Here is a 15,024-nt window from a genome sequence, read left to right on the forward strand (position 1 = left end):
TGGTGCAAAAGTAATGACCAAAATCACAATTACTTTTGCATCAACCTAATATATGAATATATACATGAACTGAATAAGTCAATTTGCTTCGAGATATTTCTTCTTTTTATCTGTGCAAAAGCAAAAGTACAGATATATCTTTTATCTGTGCAAAAGCACAGATATAAAGAAGAAATCCATCTTTAACTTCTCTACAGGTAATAAGAGGCTGTCTCTCATCATCTTCTCCCTCTGCTTCTTGAAAGACACTGGCTGACAGTGATAAAAATGATCTACAGCTGACTTAAGCTACGACCAAAAGACTCCCTTCTATCTCTCAAGGCTCCCACTTGGATGCGGTCCTTTCTGGCCTGGGTGCAAGAGCTTGTTTCCTTCTCTGAGCAACCACCAACAAGACCAGTGTTTCCCACAGTGTATTTTAAAGACCAACAGTTAATACAGCAATGAGAGGTTGAAATGAAAACAAGCCTTTCTAGTCACATAATTTGAGAAAGACTTAATGAAGCAAACATAAATAAGTTTGCATTTAAAATCTTGGCTGGGTGCAGTGGCTCACACTTGTAATCCCAGCACTTTGGGAGGCCGAGGTAGGTGGATGGCTTGAGGCCAAGAGATCGAGACCAGCCTGGCCAACGTGGTGAAACCCAGTCTCTACTAAAAATACAAAAATTAGCTGAGTGTGGTGGCACGTGCCTGTAATCCCAAGCACTCGGGAGGCTGAGGCAGGAGAACTGCCTGGTCAACATGGTAAAACCCCATCTCAATAATAATAATAATAGTACAAAAATTAGTCCAGCATGGAGGTGCACGCCTATAATCCCAGCTACTTGGAAGGCTGTGACATGAGAACAGCTTGAACCCAGGAGGCAGAGGTTGCAGTGAGTCGAGAATACACTGCTGCACTTCAGCCTGGGCAACAGAGGGAGACTCTATCTAAAAAAAAAAAAAAAAAAGTAAATGAGAAGATCTTTATGATTCTGTTTTAAGTTACTAACACAATTCAGAAGGCATGGTCTTTCCAGCTGGCCATATGACAGGATAATTGTTCGAAAATTACCCGTGAGCTCAACTGACCAAGGCAATTGTTATTGGGTGCACCCATATGCCCCAGGACTTGGTAGCCTGCTTCTCCTCTTTTCTCTCCCCTATTGTGTGTGTGCACTTAAGTGTGTGATCAGAAGTATTACTGATTCTAATTATCAGAAACACCAACTTTCCACTGGAGGTCAATTCACAGACGGTGGATATTTCTGCAAGAATGTGCCAGATGGAATTCAGTTGGTTATGATAAGAAGTGGCAGCAGCCTTAGTTAGGATGTTGTTGATATGGGAGAGTACTTGACAAGAACAAGTGACTGACTAAAGGAAAGTGAGTTAGTGTTAATTTTTCTGCTTTTCCATATTTGCAAAGTCCAAAACATACAAACTGGACTTTTGGAGGCCTGCTTTACCTGGTGGGGCATGAAGTTCAGCAGAAGCCCAGCTGCTGGCCAGGAGTGAGTGGTCGTTCTGCAGGATGGTCCGCACACTTGCTGAAAATCCTTTGTGGAGGATGGTTACGCATTTGCTTTCAGTGATTCTGGTTTCATACTAAAAATAAAACCCACAAGTCTTGATACATAAAAGAGAACTAGCCTTAAGAGAGCTATTTTAATGAAATATGCATTTTCCTCTACTTTTTAAATGACGAGTAAGATGCAATGAAATAGTTTTGCTAGAAAAAAAGTCAAAACAAAACTATTGTAATAACAACATAGTAACTTCTCAATGACACATGAACACATTATTCTTGTAAAAACAAACTAAATATTACAGTTAAACTGAAGTTCCCTTTGACCACCATCTCCCCAGAGGTCAATGTTTGACAGAAAATTCTCTAGAATTCCATATTGACTGAAAAATGGTTAATATGAATCACTTCTCCCTTTGTTTGACTTTATTACACATCTAATATGTAGTAGGTGCCTGAATGTAGCCCTGAGGTAAAATTGAGGCTCTGAGAAGCTAAATGACTTGTCCCAGGTTGCAAAGGTAGGAAGTGGATGAACTGGGATTCGAACTTGGTTTCCCTGACTCTCCATTCTGTCTGCTGTCTTCTTGTTTTGCTAGGCTACTGTCTCCTGTTCTGTTGGGTTGGTGATTTTAGGGGAAACAGAAAACCAGTATCCAATCCATTGTGCCTAAAAAGTTACTAAACATTCTTCGTTAAGGGAAAGAATCATCCGAAAGTTAAAATATTCTGCGATGCTGTTTAATGCTGAACAATACACCCAGCACTAGCTCACAGGCATTCTTAGAGAGACACTAGTCTACTGGTAACATAACAAAGAGCCTGTCAGTACTTTTGTTTTTTAATATAAAATTTCATTTGATAAAGAAAATGCAGTCAAAACGCATATTTATTCTCAATAAGGATATCCATTAGAATAAACACTTACATCATCTTCTTTTGGAGCGTTTATTTTCACTTGATATTCTAGATTAACATTCCTTTGCTCTTGATCAGGATTTGGTTCCCAACGTAAAAGAACTTGAGCCAAACCAGTAACTTTAATGGTGAAATTGACAGGTGGGAGAAGTGAAACTGTTGATTCAAAGAATAAAGAAACAGCACAATGTTCAACTGAACATAGGCAGCACTTTTAAAATTTTTTGAATATTTGTTGCCCTGCAGATGCTGTCCTGGACCTGCGAGCACCACAGACACAGTTGCTCCTGCCATGCCTGTAACACCGGGGCAAAGAGAAAGTGTCTATTTCTACCTGAGTAGCTAGGACTACAGGCGCATGCCACCACGCTGGGCTAATGGGTTTTTTTTTTATTTTTTTATTTTTGGTATTTTTAATAGAGACAGGTTTTCACCATGTTGGCTAGGCTGGTCTCCAACTCCTAACTTCAAATGATCTGCCCGCCTCAGCCTTCCAAAATGCTAGCAGGCAGGAGCCACCACGCCCAGCCTAGAAAAGGTTTCTTTAAAACTGTTTTTAACATCTTTTTTTACATTGCCCATGTCCAGGTGTTTACCTATAATACCTATATTTTTATTGAAATATGAACATGTTACTATATCACTATTCACTATTCACTGTAACTATAATTTTCAAACTGAGAGTCATTATCCATTAGCAGTCAATGATAACAATGTATTGGTTTGTGACCATAATTTTTCTTTTAATGATGTGGAAGAAAAATAGAATAGAAAATATCAGTGTGCATCAAACCTAGTAAGAGTTGTTTCATGAATCTCGTTTCCACTACATAAGGGTAGTTATATATTTGTATGTGTGCTGGTACATAACGTAAAAATGTATTTACCTCTTATTATGAGTCACAGACAAAAATATTTGCAAGCAAACTTATTTAAATAGGGCTTTACAGAAAGAAAATGTTTCTTCCCCCTTCATGAGCCACTCTCTGACTTTGCTTTCAAAATAAAAGCTTTTGCTTAATTGCAAAATCAATATCTGTTTATTGAAGAAATTTTGGAAAACACAGATAAGCAAAAAGAAGAAGATAAATTTTTTAAAATAATTGTACCACCAAGAATGGCATTAACATATGATATATTTGTTATTTTTTTCTTGGGTGTATATTTATGCAATTTTTAATTTTTTTACTACATTTAGGGCAGTATTGTGCACACAATTACAAAACCTTCTTTTATTCATTTACTAAGTTATCAGGATTTATCCATGCATCTTAACAGACTTCCCACACCTCTACATCCATGTAGAGGTTTTTAGAGCTCTGAGGATTTTTAGAGCTCTGTCTGTATTGCACTGTCCATTATGGTAGCCATTGGCAACTTGTGGCTATTGAAATTTTAATTAATTAATTAATTAATTTTTGAGACAGAGTCTCACTCTGTTGCCCAGGCTGAAGGGCAGTGTTGTGCGATCTCAGCTTACTGCAACCTCTGCCTCTCAGTTCAAGCTATTCTCCTGCTTCAGCTTCCCAAGTAGCTGAGATTATAGGCATGTGCCACCACAGCTGGCTATTTTTGAATTTTTAGTAGAGTTGGGGTTTCACCATGTTAGCCAGGTGGGTCTCAAACTTCTGACTTCAAGTGATCCACCTGCCCCTGCCTCACAAAGTGCTGGGATTACAGGTGTGAGCCACAACATACGGCCTAAATTAATTTAAATTCATTACCTTAGTTGCACTGTCCATATTTCAAGGGCTCAGTAGTCACATATGGCTAGTGGCTACTGCATTGGACATTACTGCGATAGAACATTGTCATTACCATAGATAGTTCTGTTGACAATGCTAGACTGGGACCTGGGATGATTTTCCTTAAACTCTGTCATCACACCAAATACGTACATCAACACATTTCAGGACAAAATGCAGTGGAAGTTTCTTACTGTTTGGTCATGGGGCCTTCTAACTACTCCCTTGTGTGGGAAGACATTCCAAATGCAACCACTGGCGCCAGCTTTATTCCATGGTGCCTGGACACCCACACTTTGACTTTGATTTCCCACTGTAGCATAACATTTGCATTTCAGCCAGCATTGCTTTCTTAAAATATAGCATGTTTAAAGCATCTGTCTTGAGGATAAATATTATCTCATAAAAATCCATATATAATGTTCTAATTGACAGTTTAAGAGAAAATAATGTTATCCTTTTACTAACATACTTTTAAAGGTAAACATTATTGAATTGAATAGAAGGTCCTTACTCTTGTCATCAGGAAGTAAGTCAGCTTGCAGTATCTCAGTGGCCCCCAAAAGTATCAGTAATACAGGTGCCATGATGATCATATCCTACAGAAAACAAGGGAGATACCAAAATCATCTTGCTGCTATTTTTAAGAAAAACTGAAAGCTGCTTTCTAACATAAAATGTAGTTGTTTGGCCATTTGAGAAACATTTATGGCATATTCGTGATGTGCTAGAAATACAAACATGACTAAATCTTGGACTTTGTCCTTCTGATGTAGATTCATAGCTTGAAAGACAGAGTGAAACATAAATTGATAAATGTAGACCAGTTGTAAAACTGCCCCCAATAAAGGTGTGTGTGGAGTACAACAGGAGCAGAGACTTCTGATTTGCCGTCTAAAGGGTGAACTAGAGTCCTTGAAACACACAACAGGGAAAAGACACTCCTGGTGGAACCCAAGGTATGTGCAAAACTGGAAGAGAAGGAAACAAATAGGAGGGGATTGCTTTTCGGCAAGAGACCAGAGCAGACCTTTGAACAGTAGAAGTTGTAGCATAGTCAATAAAAGAAACAAACAACATTACCATTTTCACTATGAGGATTTAAAGATGAGCGAACATGACAGGAAACTTCAATCTAAAACAATTGGTAGCCTGAGAAAGAGAAACTTTGTCTCACCAATCCAGAATCAACTTGTGGTACTTTGACTTTGAAGAGTTTTTCTTTTTTCTTTTTTTTCCCCAAAAGGGAGCAGGTTACAAAAGAATTGAAAAACGTAGTGATAGACCTGGGGAAAATAAAAACAGTATTTCTATCTCCTTGAAACAATTGGGCAATGAGAAAGAATCTAGAGCTGGAAATGTGATAACCCAGGGTGAACACACACAAAAGTCTCGGCATCCTGTTCTACATGTCAAAGAGGGGAGTCGGTGATCTCTTGCTGGGAATTGCAGATGAGAAGTCTTGAGTTTTTCTTCTGTACATTTTGAAAGGCATAGTTCATAAGAACTTAGCTTTAAAGGGCAGATAACACGCATGGCTTCCCCCTATGTTGCCCTCACTTTTACACAGCAGTTCTTCCTAGTCTCTTACCACGTGCTCCCCTCAGAGATTTGGTACCAGACACATGTGGCTGTTATACATGATGGAAATCCCTTCCACGGACATTGTTCCTACCCATGAAGGAAAGGAGTCTGAAAGGTGAAATAATCTGCCAAAGATCAAACAGCTGTTAAGTAATGGAGCCTAGACCCCATCTCTGATCTTCCAACAAAGAAACCTAGGCTCTGTCAACTTTATGGTACTAATTACAATGATTTATAATTTCAGCTAAAACATTTATTTAAGTGGCTTGGTATTTTCCAAATATAATTCTGGTAGAACCACAGGAGAGACCTGGGCTAAATGAATACCTCCAGGAAATAGCACAGAACACTCTTAACTTTATTATTACTTCTTAAATTATTACTTAGGTTGCTACTATTACTGCTGAACTTATTAATGAAATTGGTAAAATGCCACAACAGCAGGAAAGAATCGGCATATAAATCACTCAATTCCTTTTCCAATAAACTTAAGTATTGTTAATCAGAACTATGCCAGTTTTTATTTTAAAATCCCGTTTATTTTTCTCTGAGGATTTCACAGTATGTAGAAATTTAAAAAAAAAAAAAAAAAATGACCATGACAACAAAAGCAGGTACTCTATAATTTAAAATAAAGTTTCAACAAGCGAGAATTTTAATGAATTAAGAGAAAACACTGGTAATCTACTAAGCCTGAGAAGCAAAGATAAAAATTCCTTAAGAACAGCAACAAAGATAGCTTCCTCTTTAAGTTATGAAGGTGATTTCTTAAAATGTCAGCATTTCCTGAAATAATATTAAATATGCTCTCATTTTGCACTAATTTTCAATAATAGGAATTCTAGGTCAGAAAAAACTGCACAATTAATTTTTTTGTGACTTTCACTGGCAAAGTAGAACTATGTTATAAGTGTACTTGTAAAAACAATAAACATCTATTTATCCTTTGCAATTAAATTGTTGAAGTAAATAATAAAACTGTTGAATATCTCAGTGGAGAGATAATTGAATATTTTATGTAAGCAGGCACTCTCCCCTAGAATTTGTCATGTATTCTGATTTTATAGCTCCTAAAAATAGAATTGTTTTTCAAATTTGATCATTCAAAAAAATTTTGATTGTTAGTTTTTGGCCATAAATAAGTAGATAACTTTTTCATGTCTCATTGTTGTATTTTATATTTAAAAAGAGATGCTTTTGAACAAAATCAGTTGTCCTATAGGCAGCACAAGGTACTCAATAGGGGTCTAAATATTACCAAGAATGACAGGTTTTTTTTGTGAGTCAGATAAATTGTACATAAGGTTGAATATTACTAGAGCTTCAGGATTTGGTACCATGTTTTCTACAATTCTGCTCACTCTCTGTGGCCTCTTAGTACTTCTTGTCTCCCTGCTAAAAAATATAAAAAACAAATCTCTTCAGGCCATTTCTTTAATCCAAAGATACACTATTATATACACGTCAACTGGGTCATATTTCACTATAAAATAATAGAGCAACTTCATTAGCTTAAATAGATATATATCAACAATATGTTCAACTCATTCTTCTCATGGCTACCAATTAAAATCTAGCAGAAAACCATTAAATTGTTAAAATAAGATGCAAACTAAGCAGAATGAAGCAACTATAGGTTGTTTATCACCAGGAATATATGCTCAATCTCTAAGAAAAATCATGATCTACTTGCTCATATAACATTTCATCGAGTCAATCTAAAATTCCTTAAGTGCTCTCTAAAAATCTAGTTTCTGGTAGGTGTAACATTTTTTGAAACTTTGGAGAAAACAACCACAACCTCCTTCTCTATAGGTGTTTCTAGAAATTTTGACAATTAGCAGTGGATTTCCCCGGTGTTCTTGAGAACTGATCAAATTCTACTGAAGTTCAGACTTACAAATATTTTCCCCTCTTCTTTTCCAAACTTATTTTTCTGCCTGGGACATTTGTTTCATAACCAAAGTTATACTGGCACCCCTGTTTTTAAAACCTTTTTGAGTCAACTGTGGTGACACCTAATTCCAGACTCAACCTTAGTGGCAGAAATTGTAAAGCAACTGAGAGGATTCATGCTCTGTTAGGCCTTTAAATATAAAGAGTTTACTTTCTCTTTAATCTTGTACAGTATAATCAGCAATAAAAGTTATCTCTTGGGGGATGAAGAATAAATAAACCAAGGTATAAACTGCAAAAGACATGTTTACCTAGGTATATTGCATTACCCCCCAATGAAAAACTGCACATTCATGTCTAAATATATAAATGAATAATAAGGACCACTTATGCATGTAATTTTTTTTTTTTTTTTTTACTACTACTGTACTTTTGATTAAATTTCTGAAATAGTCCTAAAATATAACTCATGAGTTCAGGTTGTGGCTATAATCATAAAACTCTCTGTCAGTCCATGTGGAAATGGTGTTGCCACCTTGAGTATTTAGAAAAATAGAAAAAGGAGTTTGCTACAAATATCCCAATGGTTAAATATTTCCTGCCAATTGCACACGGTGCAATTTGTCATCCCACATCCATGCTCCTGGCATACCTGTCTACAGACGATCCTCTTGTTCCAATCGGTACTCAACAGTAGATGGTGAGGACTGTGTCTGTCGTGTCTACGCTCATGGCTGCAACCCCAGCATCTAGCATAGTGTCAGGCACAGGACTGATGCTCAGTGTGCCTGGCCCTGTGTGGAATAGAAGCAAATTAGTGCACAGCCCTAATGTGCAATGTGCGGTGAAACCTAACAGAGGAATGAGTTAGGTCAGGAGTGCAGCAGGCTGGGGAGTGTGTAACAAGCCTGGCTGACTTTTGATACCTTGCCTAAAAATTTCCCATGCAGTGTTTCAAGTAATATAAACAAATGAGGTGATTTAACTTCTAAAACTGTTTATGCTTTGAAATGCAAACTTTTAACAAATAGCTACATAAATCCCTTTTTCGATAACCATGAAAGAGGACATATTCACTTAAAATAGAAATCATACCAGGTAATAAAATGTTCAGTATGGTAATTCATTAAAGCAAGTACTAAGTATATTATTCACATGGCTGTAAAAGCACCACCACTTTTCATGTGGTTATTAATTTTAGGCTCATGGGTATTAAAAGATTCTAATTTTTCTTCTCTCTCTGTCTCTCTTTTTATCCTCTTTTTTTGGTTCTATTTCATCCTTTTTTTCTGTCTACATGGAAATATGCTTACCTTTCTTTAGGTAAATACATTAATGAACACAAAAGCAAGTGAAATATTTCAGCAAATTTGTGTACATTTTATATACAATGAAACAATCCTGGAAATCCAAGTACCCCTGCCAGAAAGAAAAAGCAGAATGCCTCCTTCAGTTAGATAAAGTGCCATTATCTACTTTTTGTTGTTGTTTCTTTATTTGTAGATTTCTTGCTTAACTCTGAAACTTCCTAAGCTATTTTATTAAACCCTATACCGTATTTTGAAAACTCATTTATTTTCTAAGAAATCTTGGCAGAATATATGTTCTCATTTTAATTGCATAATTATCTAGATCAGTGGAAAAGAAATGCCTTATATAAGCATCAACAAAACCATAGGTGTTGTTTTAATATGACTCACCTTGCCACGGATTTGCACATCTCAGTTACTGAGCCAAAACACAAGAATAGAATGCTATACCCAGAATCAACATGACCTGCCTAATAATGCAAGTTTAATAGGACCATTATTAGTTCTGTCCCTGCTAATAATACTAGAATTATAAAGAGTTTTGTTTCCCCTTTTTATTGTTTACAAGTTTGTCATATATTTAGAAGTCATTGTTTCTTGCTTTTCCTGACCCTCCTCCCCACCCTGGGTATAGTGAAATTATTAGGAGGTGGAGCACAGGGTATTGTTTAGCCCGTGTCATAGAAAAAAGATATTTATTTGCTTACTCTGTGGTGAGTGAAGCATTTGATTCCCACTTACTGAGAAGTGCAGTGGCCATGCGATCAGAAGCAGCGGCAGGGCATTGAGAATGAACCTTATCTCTGGGTGCACTTTTTAACTCAGAGGCGGTTCTTCACTCTTTCATCATCACAGCTGTAATGGTTAAAAACTCTTGGGCAGCTTCCTTCATGATGGGATGGCAACACATTTTCTGTAAGCAAATATGGAGGAGGATTTGTACAGAGCAACTATGCAGAAGCCGAACTGGAACTCCCAACAACCAAACTGCTGTCAAATGAAAGAATCTCTTGTCCAGATAGCCATTATCTGATAACTGTCTCGTCTGCATTTTCACTCTCTTTCAGAGCTGGTTTGCTCTCTTCAGGAGTTGGAATTAGCTTTTACTCATGGTGACAAGGTAATCAAGTTTTCTGTGGGTACTCTAAGCCGTTGCATTTCTGTTCTGTTTATGTGCCTTGTTTGGCTAGAGTAGTTACTGTGTCTCTATCTCCTAGGCAACACTGACACATGATTTGATAGGAAATAGGGCCTGAGGAGTACCGTCTCCCTACTCACTAGGCAGTAGCAGCAATTCTCAGCCCTTAGAGAACAGCCTTAGCTCTTCTCTGCTTTGTGAGCAGGTCTGGTACCCTCAAGTAAATATGTGTGGGGGATCTGTTTCTGGGTGTGATAAATTGCTACTGTCACCTGAGATCATCCTACACAAATTGTAACAATGGCAGTGTTGGTCTGTGGGTGCACCCAAGACCACCTTCCTCACATTACACCCATTGTAGCACCCAGCTATCTTCAGAATGCTTCAATTTCAGCAAACCTCCTTGGCTTTTCCCGTCCTTTGTTCCATTTCTGTTTGATTCCTTCCGGGGAATTTCAAGGAGACTGACTAGCAAAGCTGACTTAAAAAAAAATAGCTTAGCATGTGAATAGATAAGAATAGTGCTTCTTGTATGACCCAAGGCAGAGAGTAGTAAGTAGTTGCCTTTGGAAGGAGACCTTCAGTCTAGCCTAAGGAATGAGTGATTCAGGATTCCCTGTCTCCTTAGGAGCCGGTGAGAGTCTCAGACAGAGCAGATGCCGAAAGATGGTTGCCCAGGTTAGATCAGTGATTCTGTTTGTGAGATGATAGACGGGCTTCCTGAAGGAAATTTCCGAAAGGCTCAGGGTAGGAGCCGTGCAAGTACAGTCAGTGTGTGTGCTTGGGGTTCCCAAGGTGACAATTTTAGCAGTTGCCAAAATGAAACTGGAGCAATTGTTGTCAGGTTGAAAATTGTTGTCAGACCTGAAAAATGTGATTTTCCTTGGGGAAAAGAAAAGTAACACAAGGAACAGAGAGAGATCCATTTATTTGCTAAGAGGCACCCAGAAAAGTTTAGCGATAGTATCAACCATCTGGCCTACTCTTTTAAGTCCTGCACATCTGTTTATACCTGTAGCATATTTCTCACTAATGAAGCCTTAAAAATACTTATTAATCATTGTGAAGACAGTAATTTCTGGCTTAAAAGTCTGCTTTAATGGTCTCTCTCTCTCTCTCTCTATATATATATATGTTTATTTTTTGAAACAAAGTCTCCCTCTGTTGCCCAGGCTGGAGTGCAGTGGTGCAATCTCTGCTCGCTGCAACCTCCGCCTCCCAGGTTCAAGCCATTCTCCTGCCTCAGCTTCCCAAGTAGCTGGGATTACAGGCACCCGCCACCATGCCTGGCTAATTTTTTGGATTTTTGGTAGAGACAGGGTTTCACCATGTTGGCCAGGCTTGTCTCAAATTCCTGACCTGAAGTGATGCACTCGCCTTGGCCTCCCAAAGTGCTGGGATTATAGGCATGAGCCACCACACCCAGCCAATGGTCTCTATATTTCTTACATTCATTTACTCAAATACTCATTGAATGCACCTACGCATTATGCTAGGCACGGTGAAGGGTATAAAGAAAATTAGATCTGGCTACTCCTTCCATACCACCTTCCTGGGTATATGATCTGTAATTAACTACACCAATAAAGACAAGCAAACAAGCAAAACAAACACATGCTCACACAGAGACATTGTCTCTATGTTTCTATATAAGCACAAAGGAAAAAACGAGAGGCAGGGACTTGTATTTTTTTTGCGGGGGTAGGGTTGGTTGTTTGTTTGTTTTGGGATGGAGTTTTGCTCTTGTTGCCCAGGCTGGAGTGCAATGGCGTGATCTCAGCTCACTGCAACTTCTGCCTCCTGGGTTCAAGCGATTCTCCTGCCTCAGCCTCCCGAGTAGCTGGGATTACAGGCCCCCACCACCACGCCCAGCTAAATTTTTTGTATTTTTAGTAAAGATGGAGTTTCACCACGTTAGTCAGTCTGGTCTTGAACCCCTGACCTCAGGTGATCCACCTGCCTCTGCCTCCCAAAGTGCTGGGATACAGGCATGAGGCACCGAGTGAGGCCTGTTTGTTTTTTATGGCAATAATTTAATTCTTTATAATAAAATATAAATGAAGACAGTATGACAGAACATGCTGGAAAAATTCACAAAAGTCTTTTTTTTTAAAGTGAAATTAAATATGTCTGCATCCCTTAAGCAAAACAATGTGAGTTTAACCAAATAGAAATATGAATAGTAATAAAATGAAAATCATGGTTCAGTGGCTCCACCATGAACTTTGGTTAAAGGAGCTTGTTAAAGGTATCAACTTCGAGAACTTGATTCCATGGAAATAATGAAAAATGTAGATCAAGATTTATACAAAAGAGAGAACAATTCATTGTACCTTTACTTGGAATAGTAAAAGTAATATAGGAATGGTGAAGAGAAATATGTAACTGCTCAAGGTTGAAATATGTGATGTGGATGTTAAAAGGAATGTTTATCAAGAACTTTTTTTTTCTTTTGAGACAGGGTATTGCTCTGTCACCCAGGCTGGAGTGCAGTGGCAGGATCTCGGCTCACTGCAATCTCTGCCTCCTGGATTCAAGTGATTCTTGTGCGTCAGTCTCTGAAGTAGCTGGGATTACAGGCATGTGCCACCATGCCAGATAATTTTTGTATTTTTAGTAGGGAGAGGGTTTCACCATTTTGGCCAGGGTGGTCTCAAACTCCTGGCCTCATGTGATCCTCCTGCTTTGGAATCCCAAAGTGCTGGGATTACAGGCAAGAGCCAATCAAGAACTTTTAATAACATGGGATATTATGAAAAAATGTAAAGTAAAAACAACAGGAGGGTATACACACATACAATTTTTTTACAATCTTATTTTTGGTCAGAAGATCAGACTGATAGGAATAGTTATGTCTAAGTGGTAGGTGTATTAGTTGGCTGTTGCTACAGAACAAAAAACCACAGATCCCTCAGTGGTAAACTGTGATAGGCATGTATTTCTAACCCATGTGTCTGAGTTTTGACTGGGGTCTGCTTAATCTTAGGTTGGGCTCCAGATCACAGAGTGAGTTCAGATTTGTTCCAAGTATCTGCCATTCATTTGGAATCAGTGGCTACCCAGGGCATAATCTTTTTATGGTGACTGCAAAAATGCAAGAGAGCAGGACCAACTGCACAAGCACAAACCAAGCATCTGCTCCTGTCACATTCCCTGACATCTCAAGAGTCTGAGCAAATTGCATGGCCAAGCCCAGAGTCAAATGGACGAAGCCCAAAGTACATTCCACCATGATAAGGGTGTGGACATGGACAACCCCTAGTGGGGAGTGAAGAAATGGGACCAACAGTTCATTCTACCACAGCAGGGTTAATGTTTCTTTTACTTTTATTCTGTGTTTCTATATTTACAAATGTTTTATTCTGTACAAATGCAGGCAGAAAAAGTTATTTTAAAAAACATTAGAGACATACAGATCAATTTAATAGAATCGAGAGTCCAAAAATAAACTCTTGCATTTAGGGTCAATCGATTTTTGACAAGAGTGTCAAGACAATTCAGTCTTTCAACAAGTGGTGCATATCCACACGCAAAAGAATGCCTCACAGCATAGACAAAAATGAATTCCAATAGGATCAAAGACCTAAAAGTAAGAGGCAAAACTATAAAATTCTTGGAAGAAAGAATAGGCATAAATCTTCATGACCTTGGATAAGGCAATGGTTTCTTTTATTTTCCTTTTTTTTTTTGAGACAGAATCCTACTCTGTCACCTAGGCTGGAGTACAGTGCTGTGATCTCGGCTCACTGCAAACTCCCCTACCTCCAGGGTTCAAGCGATTCTCCTGCCTCAGCCTCCCAAGTAGTTGGGATTACAGGCATGTGCCACCACACCTGGCTAAGTTTTGTATTTTTAGTAGAGATGGGGTTTTGCCATGTTGGCCAGCCTGGTCTCGAACTCCTGATCTCAGGTGATACAACCGCCTTGGCTTCCCGAAGTGCTGGGATTACAGGTGTGAGCCACTGTGCCCACCCAATGGTTTCTTAAATAAGATACAAAAGCAGACAGAATAAAAGAAAAAAATAGATAAATAGATTTCACCAAAATTAAAAGATTTTGTGCTTCAAAGGATACCATCAAGAAAGTGAAAAGAGGATGCAGTGGCTCATGTCTCTAATCCCAGCACTTTGGGAAGCCAAGACAGGCAGATCACCTGAGGTCAAGAGTTTAAGACCAGCCTGGCCAACATGGTGAAACCCCGTCTCTACTAAAAAATGCAAAAATTAGCCAGGTGTGGTGGCGGGTGCCTTTAATCCCAGCTACTCAGGAGGCTGAGACAGGAGAATGGCTTGAACCTAGGAGACAGAGGTTGCAATGAGCTGAGATCGTGCCACTGCACTCCAGCCTGGGCAACAGAGCAAGATTATGTCTAAAATAAAATAAAATAAAACAAAATAAAATAAAGTGAAAAGACAAGCCACAGCATGGGAAAAATATTTGCAAAGATATATCTGACAAGGAAATTTTATTTAGAATACGTCAAAAACTCTTACAACCAAACAATAAAAAGAAAAATGACCCACTTTAGTCTGTAATACCAGCACTTCAGGAGGTTGAGATGGGAGGATAGCTTGAGCCCAGGAGTTTGAGGCTATGGTGAGTCTTGTTCATGCCACTGTACTCCGGTCTGGGTGACAGAGCAAGACCTTTCTCAAAGAAAGAACGCAAGAAATAAAAAAGTAAAATAACCCAGTTTAAACATGGGATAAAGAATTTGAACAGATGTATCTCCAGAGAAGATGTAGCAATAGCCAAGATGCATAGGAACATCTGTTCAATATCATTAGTTATTGGAAATGCAAATTAAAACCACACTGAGATACCTCTTCACACCCACTCCAATGGCCGAAATGAAAAGGACAATAACAACTGTTGATGAAGATGTGGGAACACTGGAGGCCTCACATACTGTTGCTGGGGAGG

At 38.5% G+C, this 15,024-nt stretch overlaps 1 protein-coding gene across 1 annotated transcript in view; it reads right to left on the reverse strand.

Moving 5' to 3' along the window:
- IL5RA (interleukin 5 receptor subunit alpha) overlaps positions 1-10,134 on the reverse strand; it is a 44,482-nt gene extending 34,348 nt beyond the window's left edge. Inside the window, exons 1-6 of the mRNA XM_050781409.1 lie at positions 9,705-10,134; positions 8,306-8,447; positions 5,257-5,325; positions 4,688-4,772; positions 2,439-2,584; positions 1,452-1,590 (exon numbers count right to left, since the gene is read on the reverse strand). Coding sequence (XP_050637366.1) covers positions 1,452-1,590; positions 2,439-2,584; positions 4,688-4,772; positions 5,257-5,259 — 373 coding nt within the window. The 5' untranslated portion in view covers positions 5,260-5,325; positions 8,306-8,447; positions 9,705-10,134. The remainder of the gene's footprint in view (positions 1-1,451; positions 1,591-2,438; positions 2,585-4,687; positions 4,773-5,256; positions 5,326-8,305; positions 8,448-9,704) is intronic.
- Between the last annotated feature and the right edge of the window lie 4,890 nt (positions 10,135-15,024).

This window comes from Macaca thibetana, chromosome 2 (assembly GCF_024542745.1).
Source record: "Macaca thibetana thibetana isolate TM-01 chromosome 2, ASM2454274v1, whole genome shotgun sequence".
In the NCBI taxonomy this organism is placed as follows: Eukaryota; Metazoa; Chordata; class Mammalia; order Primates; family Cercopithecidae; genus Macaca; species Macaca thibetana.